This window comes from Cnephaeus nilssonii (assembly GCF_951640355.1).
Source record: "Cnephaeus nilssonii genome assembly, chromosome: 19".
In the NCBI taxonomy this organism is placed as follows: Eukaryota; Metazoa; Chordata; class Mammalia; order Chiroptera; family Vespertilionidae; genus Cnephaeus; species Cnephaeus nilssonii.
This window is the reverse complement of record NC_137090.1, coordinates 49,879,949-49,894,165: the sequence shown is the minus strand read 5'-3', so window position 1 is coordinate 49,894,165 and position 14,217 is coordinate 49,879,949. Positions and strand designations below refer to the sequence as shown.

Below are 14,217 nucleotides of genomic sequence, written 5' to 3'. Positions count from 1 at the left end.
AGCTAGGGCAGTGTAAACTGTCTTGAGCTTTATTTTGGAAGTAGGGAATGTATAAGTAATAAAAATTATTCCTATCCCATGTTTTTTTAAGTTTTTTTCCCAATTGTAGCTATTGAAAAGTGCTTGTTTTATCTTTTTTTCATTTTTATCAAATCTTAACTTTTTAAAATAACAGCTTTATTGAGATGTAATTCACATACTATACAATTCACCCACTTAAAGTATATATGATTCGGTGTCTTTAGTACATTCACAGAATTGTACAACATCACCATCATCAATTTTAGGACATTTCCCTCCTCCTGGAAGGAAACCTCATACCCATTAGCAGCCACCCTCCATTTCCTCTCCATCCACCCAGCCCCAGGCAGTTGCTTCACTTAATCTCCGTTGTGTCTATAGATTTCCCTAATCCTGACCTTATACACGAGTGCAGTCGTGCAGTGTTATATTTTCTGTCTGGCTCCGTTCACTCAGCGTGGTATCATCTGTGTTGTAGCATGTGTGTCAGTACTTCATTGTTTTAACTCTTAGAGACCTGCCAGGCGGTTTCCCGACGCCGCTGAACCCTTTTCCATCCCTACAGCGATGTAGGGGGCTCCAGTTTCTCCACACCCTTGGGAACACCTTTATTATCTGTCCTTTTGCCTGTAGCTGTACTAGTGGGTGTAAGCTTAGCAGATCTTAGGCTAAGGAACGTGGACTGAAACATTGATGAAGGTATGGTAGACCCACTGTCCCCTTCAGAGATTTGAGACAAGATCAGATTCCCAGGTCGCACCAGGAAGCTACTTGGTTTTATGCTGCTCTTGTTTTTTTTTCTCTTGCTTCTAAGGTGGTGGTTACCAATACAATTCCACATGAAATCCAGAAGCTCCAGTGCCCCAAAATCAAAACTGTGGACATCAGCATGATCCTTTCAGAAGCCATCCGCCGGATTCACAACGGGGAGTCCATGTCCTACCTTTTCAGAAACATAGGCTTAGATGACTGAAGAGCTTTCTTTCCTTATAACTCCCAAGAGGCAAACTGGAACGTGAGAATGTGTGCTGAGAGAGATCAGGCCAGACTTGATGTATTTCCCAGGGGCCATTTGTGTTTTGTTCCTTTCTTGTTCATTACTATGAAGACAGACCAACTGTTTTTGTCGATTTGGGTGTTTGTGAGTTTTTTGGGCAATTTTTATAAAAGAAAAACTGTATCCTCCTCTTAAATAAAACAAGTTTTAGTCTAACTATATAAAATATAACTTGGAATAATATTTTTAAGCTCACAAACAGCCTTTATCCAAAATTGTTAGAGCCCAAGTACTTAAAAAATTTAATAAAATAAAATGGTCTACTTACTGTATGATCCCTGCAATTGAAAAGCCAGAAAACCTATACTGTCGAGTCCAGGAATGACCTTTTTAGAAATGCTCTTATAGGTAAGCACATGGAATATGTGACCATTATTTATTTTCTGCAACAGAAGAAGGAATAAAAACTTACTGTGTTTGTGTGTGATTTTTTACCCTTTATGTTTTGGCAATTGTTTTATAACTAAAATAAAGTGAAAGCTGAATATACATGTTGTGGATGTTGAAATGTTCACCACATTGATTACGTTTTCTTTGCTGCAACTTGTGGGATGACACGGTAGCCTCATAGGGATGTATTGAGCCCCACACGTTCCTACATGCAATCATTTGACTGGCAGGAGAGGGACTCATCCTCAGGCTGGTGGGTGGGTGGGGAGGGACCTTGCTCCTTGTTTGACAGCACAGCCATTCTCCAAACAGAATGTGGCCCTGCATGCCCTTGGGGATGAGATGCTGGAGGGGGTCACAGGGCAGGTGATGTGATTCTTGTCAGTGCCAAGCGTGTAAGAGTTTAGAACTCGAAACTTGGGCCTTAGAGTTCATCAGGCTGGATACTGAGCTCCCTGAGCTGTGCCAGTGTGTTCTCCCTCTACGGCCCTGTGTGGGCAGTCCCATCCAATTCATGGAGTAAAAGTTAAGACTTTCTCACCAGGAAAGATTACTTTTTCTTCCAAAAAAACCTTAAACCTTTGCTTTCTGCCTGTCTATAGTAGAATCTGTCCTAATATATAAAAAGCCAGGTGCCGTCACAACCTAAACGACCGGATGGACGACTAAACAGCAGGTGAGGGAGCGGGAGCTGTGGGCCCTGGGCTGCCCATGGCGCCGCAGCGGGAGGAGGGAGCTGTGGGCCCAAAGGACCAGTCCGGCGCTCATGGCGTGGCAAGGCGGGGCCGTGGAGGCTGAGGAGCCTCGTGGGGCGGGGGCTGTGAGTGTGGAGGGCGGCTGAGGCCTAGGAGCCTCGGGGGCGGGGGCTGTGAGCATGGAGGGCGGCTGAGGCCCAGGAGCCTCGGGGGCGGGGGCTGTGAGTGTGGAGGGCGGCTGAGGCCGAGGAGCCTCGGGGGCGGGGGCTGTGAGCGGGGAGGTTCACGGGGCAGGGGCCATGGAGGTGGAGGAGCAACGCTGGGCAGCAGCCATGGCCCTGATTGCAGCTAGGCCTAGAGACCCTAACCGCGCACGATTTAATCGTGCACTGGGCCTCTAGTATATATAAAAGGCTAATATGCTAAGTGTCCCTCCTACCATCTGACTGGTCACTATGATGCACACTGACCACCAGGGGCCAGACCCTCAATGCAGGAGCTGCCGAGCTGCAGTTACTTGGCAGCGGTGGTTCTCAGGTGACGCACCCCGAAACCAGAGAGGAGGGAGCCCGATTCCTCGCGGGGCCGCTTGATTCCACCTTTGGCCGTAGGTTATGTTGTTGCTGGGGCACTGTTGGCCTCAAATCTGGTTTACTGCACACTTGCGTTTGTGTTCCACACCCTGTACGACAGCAGCTTTGCAGAGTGCCCTCTCCCGCTCCGGGACCCCTCAGAACGTTGGAGAGCCAGTTTCGGCCTGACTGAGGGACCCCACCTGCCGGAGGGACCCTACAGACTCCCTTCGAGCCACGGTGCCACCCCAGGTGCGGCCGGCCAGGAAGGGACCACGGGAGGTTGGCTCCAGGGCGTGTCCGGCCGTCTCGCCCAGTCCCACCCCACCGGCCACCTTCTAATTAATTTCCTTTCAATGAGCACGAATCCGTGCACCAGGTCACTAGTATGGAATAAAATAGTTGACTTAACACTAAGTTAAGTTTAGTCACTTACTGATTGCCATGCTGGGGTTTCTTGGCACTCCCCGAAAGCAGGGTGGCTACTGGGAGCTTGCCTGAGCAGGCCTGGAGCCCCGTGTGTGCTGAGCACTGAGACCCCCTCCAGCAGCTCCCGGGCTACTAGAGTGCTCACCACACGCAGTGCCCAGCCCCCTCCAGGCCCCACCACATTTTACTCCCGAGTAAAGGTCCTCACCACCTCCCTTCACATCTAATCCAGTTCCTAATGGAGGTGTCCACTCTGAACATGTGTGAGAACCTGTTCCTGGAAATGGAGATGTACAGTCTTCATAAATGGGCTTGGGAAATAGCACAGGGATAGCTGCTTTGGCCGGTGCAGCCCCGCTTAGCAGGTTGTCGTCCTCTGACCAGTGACCACATTTGGAAGAAGAGCTTTGGGTGCCAGGGGTCACACACACACACACACACACACGCCCCTTGTGAGAGGAGCCAACCTGAACCTGTTGGACCTTCTGAAATTAGTTCTCTGAAATGGCCGAAGCAGCTCACAGCAAACCTCACATCCTCCGACTCAGCTGTGTTAAGCATCCCCCCCCCCCCCCCCCCCCGCATCTTTTGCCCTTTTGGTACCATATTACTGTTGAGCTCATTCAGCAGGAAATTTCCTGTAGGTGGCTGTGTCCCATGAGGTTTGACCTGCATGATTTTTCTTTTTTTTTAATCGTTATTGTTGAAAGTATTACACATGCCCCTTTTTTACCTCATTGACTCCTAGCCGCCCCCACCCCAGGCCTTCACCACCCGATTGTCTGTCCATGGGTATGCATATGATGTTTCATGAAGAAAGGTCGAATTTATAGAAGAGAAGTAATGACACATGTACTGGGATGTTTTCCTGTGTGATGCACTCATGGTAAAGCTAGCTGGGGCCCTCCAAACCCACCAGGACCGGTGTCTGCCCAGAGCTGCCGCCGGAGGGAGGTGAGGAACCCCTGAAAGAACCCCAGGAAGTGGGGGTTGAGGCCCGGGCCCTCGCAGGCCTTAGCAGGGGGTGTAGGGGCAGGCGAAGAAGCGGCCGTGCATGTGAGGGTCAGGAGGGGTAGTAGGTGGAGAGGAGGGAGAAGGGATGACGAGCAGAGGCCCAGAGGTGTGATGAGCGTTTCGTCATACCCCACGCGGCTGGAGCAGGAGAAAAGGCGCTGTGGTGGGGCTGCAGGAGGTGGGAAGCACAGGGGTCTGAGGCCAAAAACCACAGAGAAGGAAGTCTCCCACCTGAGCCCCTCAGCCGCCTAGGTCCCCTCCCAGAGAAAACCAGGGTGACCAGCGTTTTGTCTGTTGTAGGATTTTCCTGAGCCAGAGAAGTCCTGTTTACCCTCCAAACTACTATCGCTACTTAATCAGCCAGAAATATGGGGAGTTGAACTTAGAAATTCTGTAACAGAAAGAAACGCTAATAGTTTCTATTCTTGATTGACTGTGATGTCATCACTCGGGACAAACAAATGTGGGTGAGACCTATGCTCTTGGAATGAATGCGTGCACAAACACCAAGTGAGCCACGCTGTGTGCCAGCACGGTTCTCATACTTTCTTGATTACGTTCAAAGCCTCACACTGACTCGTGGAGCCAGGATTCAGACCGGAGCTTCCCGCTCCACAGCCCAGTGCTCTTTCCAATCATTCCAAGCACATCCCGACTCCGAGAAAGCCCCAAGATCTCATCCTTCACTGACCTTCAGGCTCTGCCCACGCAAGAAGTGAGGGCTGAGTGCTGAAGGATGTCCCACGACACATTTGGAGCCCATCTGTAGACAGGTTTTATTTTTATTTTGGGGTTAAGGCTTTTAAGGAAGTCTGTGATGACTCGCCCACTGACCACTGAGCTAACTCAACAGAGGCTTCAGTTGCCACAATCAACAAAGACTACAAGACTTGACAAAAATAGTTCAGAATAGCCACCACACAAACAACTCCAAGCAGCAATAACCCCTGGGGAAGGAAGACAATTTGTATTCCAGGCTTCCTGATTATAATATGCAAAATGTCCAGTTTTCAACAACAAAAAAATATGGAGGCATGAAAAATAAGGTTGGGCTCACCAGTGAGGAAGTCCAGTCAGACTTACCAGACAAAAATTTACAATGAACTATCTTAAATATGCTCAGAGAGGCGAAGGAAACCATGAGAGTGATGTCTCACTAAACAGAGAATATCAATAAAGAGACAGAAATACCAAAAACCAAACAGAGGATTCGGGCAAGATGGAGGAGGAAGCACCAGGAGTCTGCCTCCCCATCTACACAAAAACCAGTGGCAAAATCTGCCCAGTGCGACGCCTGGGTCTGACTGTTTGCGACCTTCCAGAGAAGTCTTGAGTGGTAAGTCGTGGCTCGCTCTGGCCAGCTGTCACTCAGCATAGCAGCAAATACTCATTCCTCAGCCCGGCCTGTGGCAAGCAGAAGTCTGCACAAGCTTGTGGACGCCAGAGTAGGCAAAAAGGACTCTGTTTTCCAAATAGTGGGCAACGGTGCTGATGGCTGCTCCTGATCAGAGAGATGCAGGCAAGGGGGTGTGTCCTAGGAAAAGAACAGCAAATTAAATCCAAAGTAAGCAGAAGGAAGGAAATATAAAAAATAGAGCACAAATCAATGAAATTGTAAACAGGAACTCGATAGAGAAAATCAATGAAACCAAAAATTGGTTCTTTGAAAAAAAATGAATAAAATTAGTCCTGGCCAGTGTGGATACATGGTTAAGAGTGTAGGCCTCTGGGCCAAGGGGTCGTGGTTCTATTCTGGTCACGGGCACGTATCTGAGTTGCAGGTTCATTCTCGGGCCCCAGTTGGGGCACATGCAAGAGGCAACCAGTTGGCATTCTTCTCTTTCCCCCTCCCTCCCTTCCACTCTCTAAAAAAATCAATGGAAAAAGTATCATCAATTGAGGATTAACAATAGCAAAGAATAAAGTCAATAAGCCTCTAGCCAGGCTAACTAATAAAATGAGAGAGGACATAAGCGACTAATACCAGAAACAGAAGAGGGACATCACTACGGATCCCATGGATATCAAAGTGATAATGAAGGAGTACTATAAACAACTCCATGTCCACAAACTTGATACCCAGGTTAATGAACCAATTTCTCTTTTCTCTTCTCTTCTCTTCTCTTCTCTTCTCTTCTCTTCTCTTCTCTTCTCTTCTCTTCTCTTCTCTTCTCTTCTCTTTCTTCTTTCTTTCTTTCTTCCTTTCTTTCTTTCTCCTTTCTTCCTTCCTTTCTTTCTTTCTTTCTTTCTTTCTTTCTTTCTTTCTTTCTTTCTTTCTTTCTTTCTTTTCTTTCTTTCTCTCTCTCTCTCTCTCTCTCTCTCTCTCTCTCTCTCTCTCTCTCAAGGATATTGTTCCATTGATTTTCAGAGAAAGTGGAAGAGAGAGGGAAAGACTGAAACATTGATGTGAGAGACACATGGATTGGCTGCCTACTGCACAAGCCCTGACCAGGGCCCGGGCCGGGGAGGAGCCTGTAAACAAGGCCCTTGACCGGAATTGAACCCGAGACCCTTTGATCCGAAGCCCAACACTCTATCAACTGAGCCAAACTGGCTAGGGCTGAACCAATTACTTTTATAAAAAATTCTCACCCTACGATATGTTTTTTCTATTTATTTTTAGAGCGATGAAGGAAGGGAGAGAAAGAGAAACATCGGTTGCCTCCCATATGCATACCAACCACGGATCAAACCCGCAACCTAGGTATGTGCCCTGACTGAGGATCGAACCTGCAACCTTTGGTGTATGGGTGACACTCCAACCAACTAAGCCCCCAGCCAAGTTTCTTGGAAGATAATAAATGGCTCAAATAGGTGGTCCTTGTTTATTTTGTCTGTTTCCCTTATTTCTCTAGCTTCTTACTATCCTTTCTCAGCATGGCTCATGGCAGTCTTTCCAGGTAAGGAATGAAGGTTGCTTTCCTGAGAGATGGCAAAGGAGGAACCTTAGGACATTTTTGGGAACCTCAGGAACTTGAGGGATTCACCCAAACCTATTGGTATTGCAGTCAAAGCCTGATGACAACAGTGTGGCTTGGCTTCTTTGACCCGAGGGGATGAGTAAAGCTCAAGCTGGAGATTCCAGCAAAGCAGATTTAAAAGAGCCTGTGACCTGCCCTGGCTGGTTGCTCAGTGGTTAGAGCATCAGCCTTCGGACTGAAGGGTTGCAGGTTCAATTCCTGGTCAAGGGCATGTACCTCAGTTACAGGCTCGATCCCCAGCCCTGGTCTAGGTGCAAACAGGAGGCAACCAATTGATGTGTCTCTCTCACATCAACGTTTCTCTCTCTCTCCCTCCCCACTCCTCCCCTCCACTCTGTCTCAAAAAAATCAGTGGGAAAAGTAATAATAAAAATAAAAGAGCCTATGTGATCAATTTCTGTTCTTAGGGTACTCAGCACACGCTGATTGGTGGTTTCATGTAAGGCACATGATTAGGCACCTAGGGACTTAGGAATCGGGGGCTTAGGGTATTTGGCAGGTGCTGATTGGTGGTTCAGTGTACAGTCCATATAAGGTGTTCAGGAATGTCTGGCTGCAGGTGGAGTTTACGTCATACTCCGTCCATCAGTTGGGGGAAGGGAGGATCTATCAAGAAGTCCTTCCACCATCCATCCCTCTGTCGTCCGTTCCATGATTTGAATTCGGACAGGTGAGCATTTCTCACAAACCAATGTTTCATCTCCCATCTTCGGACTAGGACTTACTGAGAACTTTTTCCTAAGGCTGTGTCTGTATATGCCTGCCAGGGTCGCTGAAGGAGGAACACACGAGGCCAAAAGGGGTAAAGAATTGTGATTTTATCAGGTCATCTGGAAACCAGGTGGGCTGAGCCCCACAATGCGCCAGCACCCAGGGGCCGGGACTTAGAGGTTGTAAAGGACTCTAGGTGGGCTTTCTTGGCGGGCAGGAATTCTGGGCCTGTCCGGACCCTGGGCAAGTCCGGAGGGGAAGTTACTGCTCTAGCAAATGGAATGTGGTCTAAATGAAAGCGAATGTCGGTTGCAAAACGGTGTAAAAGTCAGCTTCCCAGGGGAGGGGCTATCGTTTCGATGATTTGCTGACCTAGCACCGCCATGCAGAATTTCCCTCAGCACCTCAGGACATCGCCAGAGATGTTCAAACTGAAGACAGAGCATCTACCAGATGGTCACTGCTGGCTTTCATTCCAGCAAAAGCCTTGCATCTGAAAGTCTTCTCAACTGAGGCTTGCAGACCCAGGAAATGGTTTACGACGTGCTGTGCTCATTAGCCGGTGTCTTCCTGCGCCTGTTTTCATTGGGGGATGCCCTGACCGAGCTTACCTGTTGCCTATGCACACAGTCTAGGCCTCACGCAGCAGCCCACCGGCGGGGCGGGGGTGACGTGCCAGGACTAGGCGGTGAAGCACAAAGCGGTCTTTGGGCTTTGCTTTCCCTTTCTGCCCACGTGGTTCAGACAGAAAAGGCCCGAGTCCTTCAGAGGGAGAATCTCAGAACAGTCCCCTCAGCTTCATTTGCATTAAGAATGGTAAACAAGCCGAAACCGGTGTGGCTCAGTGGATAGAGCGTCGGCCTGCGGACTCAAGGGTCCCAGGTTCGATTCCGGTCAAGGGCATGTACCTTGGTTGCGGGCACATCCCCAGTGGGGAGTGTGCAGGAGGCAGCTGATCGATGTTTCTCTCTATCCCTCTCCCTTCCTCTCTGTAAAAAAATCAATAAAATATATTTAAAAAAAGAAAGAATGGTAAACAAGAGGCTTCTGACAGGTGGGACACACCTGTGTCCGGGAGGCCCTCCCCACCCTCACCGGCGACCCTGTAAAGGTCGTCTCCCGTCACCTGGTTTTTGCCTCACCAGACCGTTATTTGCTACATTTCTCCTCATTTGGATGGCACTGCCAGCTTGTCCAACAACGCCTTCCCCTCGACATCATGGATACCGCCTCCAGGTGATCTGGATTGCAAACCCCTCCTCCCTGTGGGAAGACTCCCACTCCCTCCTCCTCAGGTCCTGGGAGAGGCAGGACTGTGCCCGGGGCAGCAGGAAGCTGAAGGAGAGGAGGCACCACCCATCTGCCCTGGAAGACTGCAGGCCCGGGTCTTCCGGAGGGAAAGGCGTTCGTGGAGGTGGCTGGATGTTCATCAAGGAAGGGGCGTAAGACGTTGTCAGCCTCGTACCCCAGGGAGCAGAAGCCTGCTCAACCAGGCAGCAACAGCGTCACCCACTCCGGGGTCCCCAGCGTTGCCCGCCACGGGGATTGGCGCACCCCCTCTCCCCACCTTGGGCACGGAGCAGCCAGCCCTCGGGTTGTGGGGAGAGCGAGGTGGGGAGGGGGGAGGTAAGCACGTGCGCAGAAGTAAATGGCGGCCATCAGGGCCTGTGAGTGCAGCCTGGGAAAAGGCCGGGGTGGGTAAGGAGCACAGAGACCCTAGGAAATGGGTCAGGTGGGGCGGAGCCACCGGGAGCCCGGGGCAGCCCGGGAAGCTGAGTGGTTGGTTAGTGAAAGATGAGACAGAGGCGGAGACCAGGGACCGGGACGCAGGCTTTATTGGAGAGAAGACCCTGCCGGGCCTTCCAGAGGGAAAGAGAGAGGGCGTGCCGGGGTGAGAGCGCCTTTGAGGGGAGGAAGGGAGGGGACGGGGCTTAGGGCACTTGGCACATGCTGATTGGTGGTTTCATGTGAGGCACATGATTAGGGACTTAGGAATGGGGGCTTAGGGTATTTGGCAGGTGCTGATTGGTGGTTCAGTGTACAGTCCATACAAGGTGCTCAGGAATGTCCGGCTGCAGGTGGAGTTTGCGTCATACTCCGTCCACCAGTTGGGGGAAGGGAGGATCTATCAAGAAGTCCTTCCGCCATCCATCCCTCGGTCGCCCGTTCCATGATTTGAATTCGGACAGGTGAGCATTTCTCACAGGGCAGCCTTCTATTTTCACCCAAATACGTCTCACCACCAGACCTCATCCTCCCTGTGGGTCCCCGAAAATGTTTTTCTCATGACACTGCAAGGACCCCACTTCCACTGGCAACACTGTGTTTATTGTAAAAGCAGGAGCCACGGACAGCCACCCAGCTGGAGGGTGCAGTCCACAGCGGGCAGGAGGACGAGGATATCACCAGCGCTTTAGCCCGTTCTAGCTCACCCACGTGGGCTCGCCGAGGCTGGCCTCCTGCACTTCCGAGGCACCAAGAAAGAAAATAACTCCCAGCCTCCTGCTTTGGCCCCAGCCAACCCCTCTCCTGCCCAGCCCCCCTCCTTGTCCAAAAGACGTTTTTCACGAATCTGGGGCTGTAACATAATAAAAAGATGAATACGACTGTGCCCCTTAATGACAGGGATACGCTCGAGACATGCATCGTTAGGTGAATTCGTCATTGTGTAAACATAGAGCGTACCTACACACACCTCGGGGTGTAGCCTCCTACATGCCAGGCTCTGTGGGTACCACCGGACGAATGAATGCAGTTCATCCTTGACCAAAACCTGGTTATGAGGTGTATGGCTGTATTTGTTCCCAGATCCTGGCACTTAGCCCCTAAAACCCTTGGAATTTCCAGAGCGATAGAGTATCGTTTGTATGATAATGATGTTAACGTAAAAAGCCATGGAAACCTGTAAAGAATTTTTGTGAGTTTATTTGAGCCAAACTGTCCACATATGCCGGGAAGCAGAACCTCAATGAACTGAGATAATGCTCCGGAGAATGGCGGTTACATCTGTATTTACACATTGCCATCAAAGGAAGGGACGGAGGTGGGCTACATGAAATCCATTGGTGATAGACTAGAGAGGCGGGAGAAAGCAAAGCAGGGAAACCCCTGGGATTGGATAAAAAGTAAAATGAGCCCTGGCCGGTTTGGCTCAGTGGATAGAGCATCGGCCTGCGGACTGAAGAGTCCCCGGTTCAATTCTGGTCAAGGGCATGGACCTTGGTTGCGGGCACATCCCCAGTAGGGGTGTGCAGGAGGCAGCTGATCGATGTTTCTCTCTCATTAATGTTTCTAGCTCTCTATCCCTCTCCCTTCCTCTCTGTAAAATATCAATAAAATATATATTTTTAAAAAGTAAAGTGATAGACACATACTTAGGTGGGTGCAGGAGCAATTAACATAACAATGAAGGAATTTGTGGTCTCTGGCCTGGCGCCCAGCACGTTAGGTTGTGCCCCAAGGGGTCCAGAAAAAAAGAGGTTACAAGTTACCCAGTTACTTCATGGGTATGTTATCTTAGATGCAAAAAGACAGACAGGCTCAGTTAAGGTAAAGGTTGATCTTGTCAGGGAAGATACAGGCTTAGGAGGTGACTGCCCACCATCCCTGCTTTTAGTTAAGTGTCATTTCAGACCATCCTTTGGTGACTTTAGGTCTGAGTCTGCAAGACCGCCATGCAGGCCGCCCCTGAGCTGTCAGGTCAGCACGTGGCCCCTTTCATCCATAATGAGATAACTTGTTTCTGGGGGCCCCTAGATAACTTAAGGATGGGGGACGGTTGCCCAGAAAACCAAGGCGATTAGAGGGTAGGAAACACTCAGCCTACCTCCCACCCAAACTCCAGGAGAGAGGGGCTGGAGTCATCCCCAGGGGCCAGGACTTCATCAGCCACGCTAGGCGCCGAAGCTCCTTAGCCCGCCATGGGAGTGGGATTTGGAGAGCTGCCAGGTCAGCGAACACACCCCTGTGCCAGGAGGGTGACGCAGCCCAGCTCCACCGGGGCGGAGGCTCCTGTGCTCAGGACCCCCTGGACCTCACTGTACAGACCTCTTTGTCTGGCTGTTCATCTGTACCGTCATCAGACCTTTATTGTAACCATAATAGCCAAGCGTGTCCCTGAGTTCTGTGAGCGGTTCTAGCAAATTATCCACCTGAAGCGGGGGCTGTGGGAGCCCTGATGTAAGACCTGGGGCTGGAAGTACCGGCGGCCGGAACTGTCACTGGCGCCTCGAGCAGGAGCAGCCCGATGGGGCGGAGCCGCACGCTGTGGAGTCTCGGGAGACAGTGTCAGAATTGAATTGCAAGACACCCCGTGGTCCAGAGATGGAGAGCTGGTTGGTGGAGAAAACCCCACACAGGAGGTGTCAGAGTGGTGTCTCAAGATATGACATGGACGCTTTCTCTTGGGACGGATGAGCTCACAGGGTGTGATGTGGTTGGCTTCCCGTCTGGGCAGACCCTGGTGTTCCTGACCAGAAGCACTGGGTCTGGCGGGTGACCACGTTGGACCGGGTGAGGTGGGGATGGAGAGGGACTGGGCTTGAGCGGGGAATTTGTCCCTCTGTCCCCTCTGCCACGCTCTCCCTGGCCCGCCCGTCAGGTCCTCCTGACCCGCAGTCTTTGTCCAGGACTTTTGGTCAGAAGGGGGTCCGGGTGTTATCTCTAAACGGTTTATTTCCTCCTTCTTTTTTTTTTCTGACTTCCCGCTGAGGCAGGTAGGGGACAATCGAACCGTGGGGGTTTATATTTTCGCAGACACCCAGAACTCTTTGTGTAGGTGCGGGTCTACCCACTGCCAGGGCGTCCAAAGGCAGAACACTGCGTTCTACTCAGTGGAACATCTAAAGCCCTTAACAGACGAAAGCAGAGCGGATGGGCTGAGTATGCAAACCTCTGTGAGCGTGTGGGAGCTGCAATGACGTCCAGACTCCCCAGCCCAGAGAGCTGCCCATGCTTTCTTTCTCAGTTCAGGTCTGCCCCTCAAATTCTGGTTTGCTATAGAAAGCTCCCTGCGAACACGTTGCCTATCGACTTTCATCTTCTCAGACTCTCGGCATCAGAGGCATCTGTGCTCTCTCTAGAGTCTAGGCCATGTCCTTACGTGAAGAGGCACGGTGGGAGGCGGGCATGGTCCCCGATCTAACCCCTGTTCTGGGAAAAGGAACGTGAGTCACCGCCTCGGTCTGCCCGGCAGTTGTCGGTGAAGGTCTCGGTGCTCCTAACTTGGACAAGGGCACCCAGGTCATTCTGGCCTTTGCAGGGGGGCACGACCCCCTCCGCAGAAACCAGGCGGGACCTCACTCTTCCGGACAACCGGTCCTTTATCCTTCCTACAGCCCCTCCCCAGACTGAGGAGCCCAGACACCTCCCTCAGGCCGCGCCCAGGTTCTCGCACCCGAATCCAGGGCCTAAATCCGGGAGAAGCAACACGTTTCCAAAGCCCGCAGACTGCAAGCCTGCGGCCGGAGGCTGGGGTATCCCCGCCCTCGCGGCGTGCTCGCCACACCCACCAGGTTTATTTCCTTCTGAGACCCAGGCTGAGGAGAGGGGATCAAATACGTTTTTATTTTATTATTTTTATTTTAAAGAGGGAGGAGGGGGAGTGGGGAGAGAGAGAAAGATCAATGCGAGAGAGATACATTGATCAGTTGCCTCCCATATGCACCCAACCGAGGATTGAACCTTCAGCCTAGGTATGTGCCCGGACCAGGGATCGAACCTGTGACCTCCGTGCACAGGACAACGCTCTAACCAACTGACCCACGCTGCCCAGGGCACTGTGCTTTCCAATGGCTTTATTCTTAAGAGACGGGGCCAATAGATCTGGATCCTCATGACGGGAACTAAGTGGCCTTTATTTGTGACGCACTTCTAGCGATGGCTCGGGAAATAAGTGCCGCCTGAGGGGCTGGTTGACTGAAGGCGAAGGGAGCTGGGGAGGTCAGCCTGAGCCTTCCCTCGTTTACTATAAGCCGTGACTTCATGTTTCCTGGTGGGAGGGGATTAATTTTAAACCCGCACCCCCGGTTACTAAATAACAGGCACAGCTGGGTTTGCAGGCCAGCGTGTTCCCCGTGGCAGCCGCTCACCCATGGACGCCCTGGAAGGGCTAAGTGTCCTGGTCAGACTCCAAAGGTGTTGCCAAGCCACCGGCCCTGTCACCGCGGTGCCCGCGGCCGCACACCATTTAATGAGTGAGTGAGTGTCGGGGCGGAAGGACGACGGCATCGGATGGGCCCAGAGCCATCACTGCCACCAGCCAGGAGGGTCTGGGGTCGGGATGGAGCTAGGCCCCAGCCTTGTCTCCAGGGGCAGTGACGTGACAGATGCGCGGCCCCTGTTCCCGG

The 14,217-nt window shown here is 51.4% G+C and overlaps 1 protein-coding gene across 6 annotated transcripts in view; it reads left to right on the top strand.

The window, feature by feature from the left end:
• The window catches only part of PRPSAP2 (phosphoribosyl pyrophosphate synthetase associated protein 2), a 67,251-nt gene extending 65,677 nt beyond the window's left edge, over positions 1-1,574 (top strand). For 5 of the 6 annotated variants that reach the window (XM_079798485.1, XM_079798487.1, XM_079798489.1 and 2 more), the window contains one exon: positions 836-1,574. In XM_079798485.1, coding sequence (XP_079654611.1) covers positions 836-994 — 159 coding nt within the window. In that variant the 3' untranslated portion in view covers positions 995-1,574. The remainder of the gene's footprint in view (positions 1-835) is intronic. The other variant, XM_079798490.1, reaches the window with a different exon arrangement.
• Positions 1,575-14,217: the final 12,643 nt, after the last annotated feature.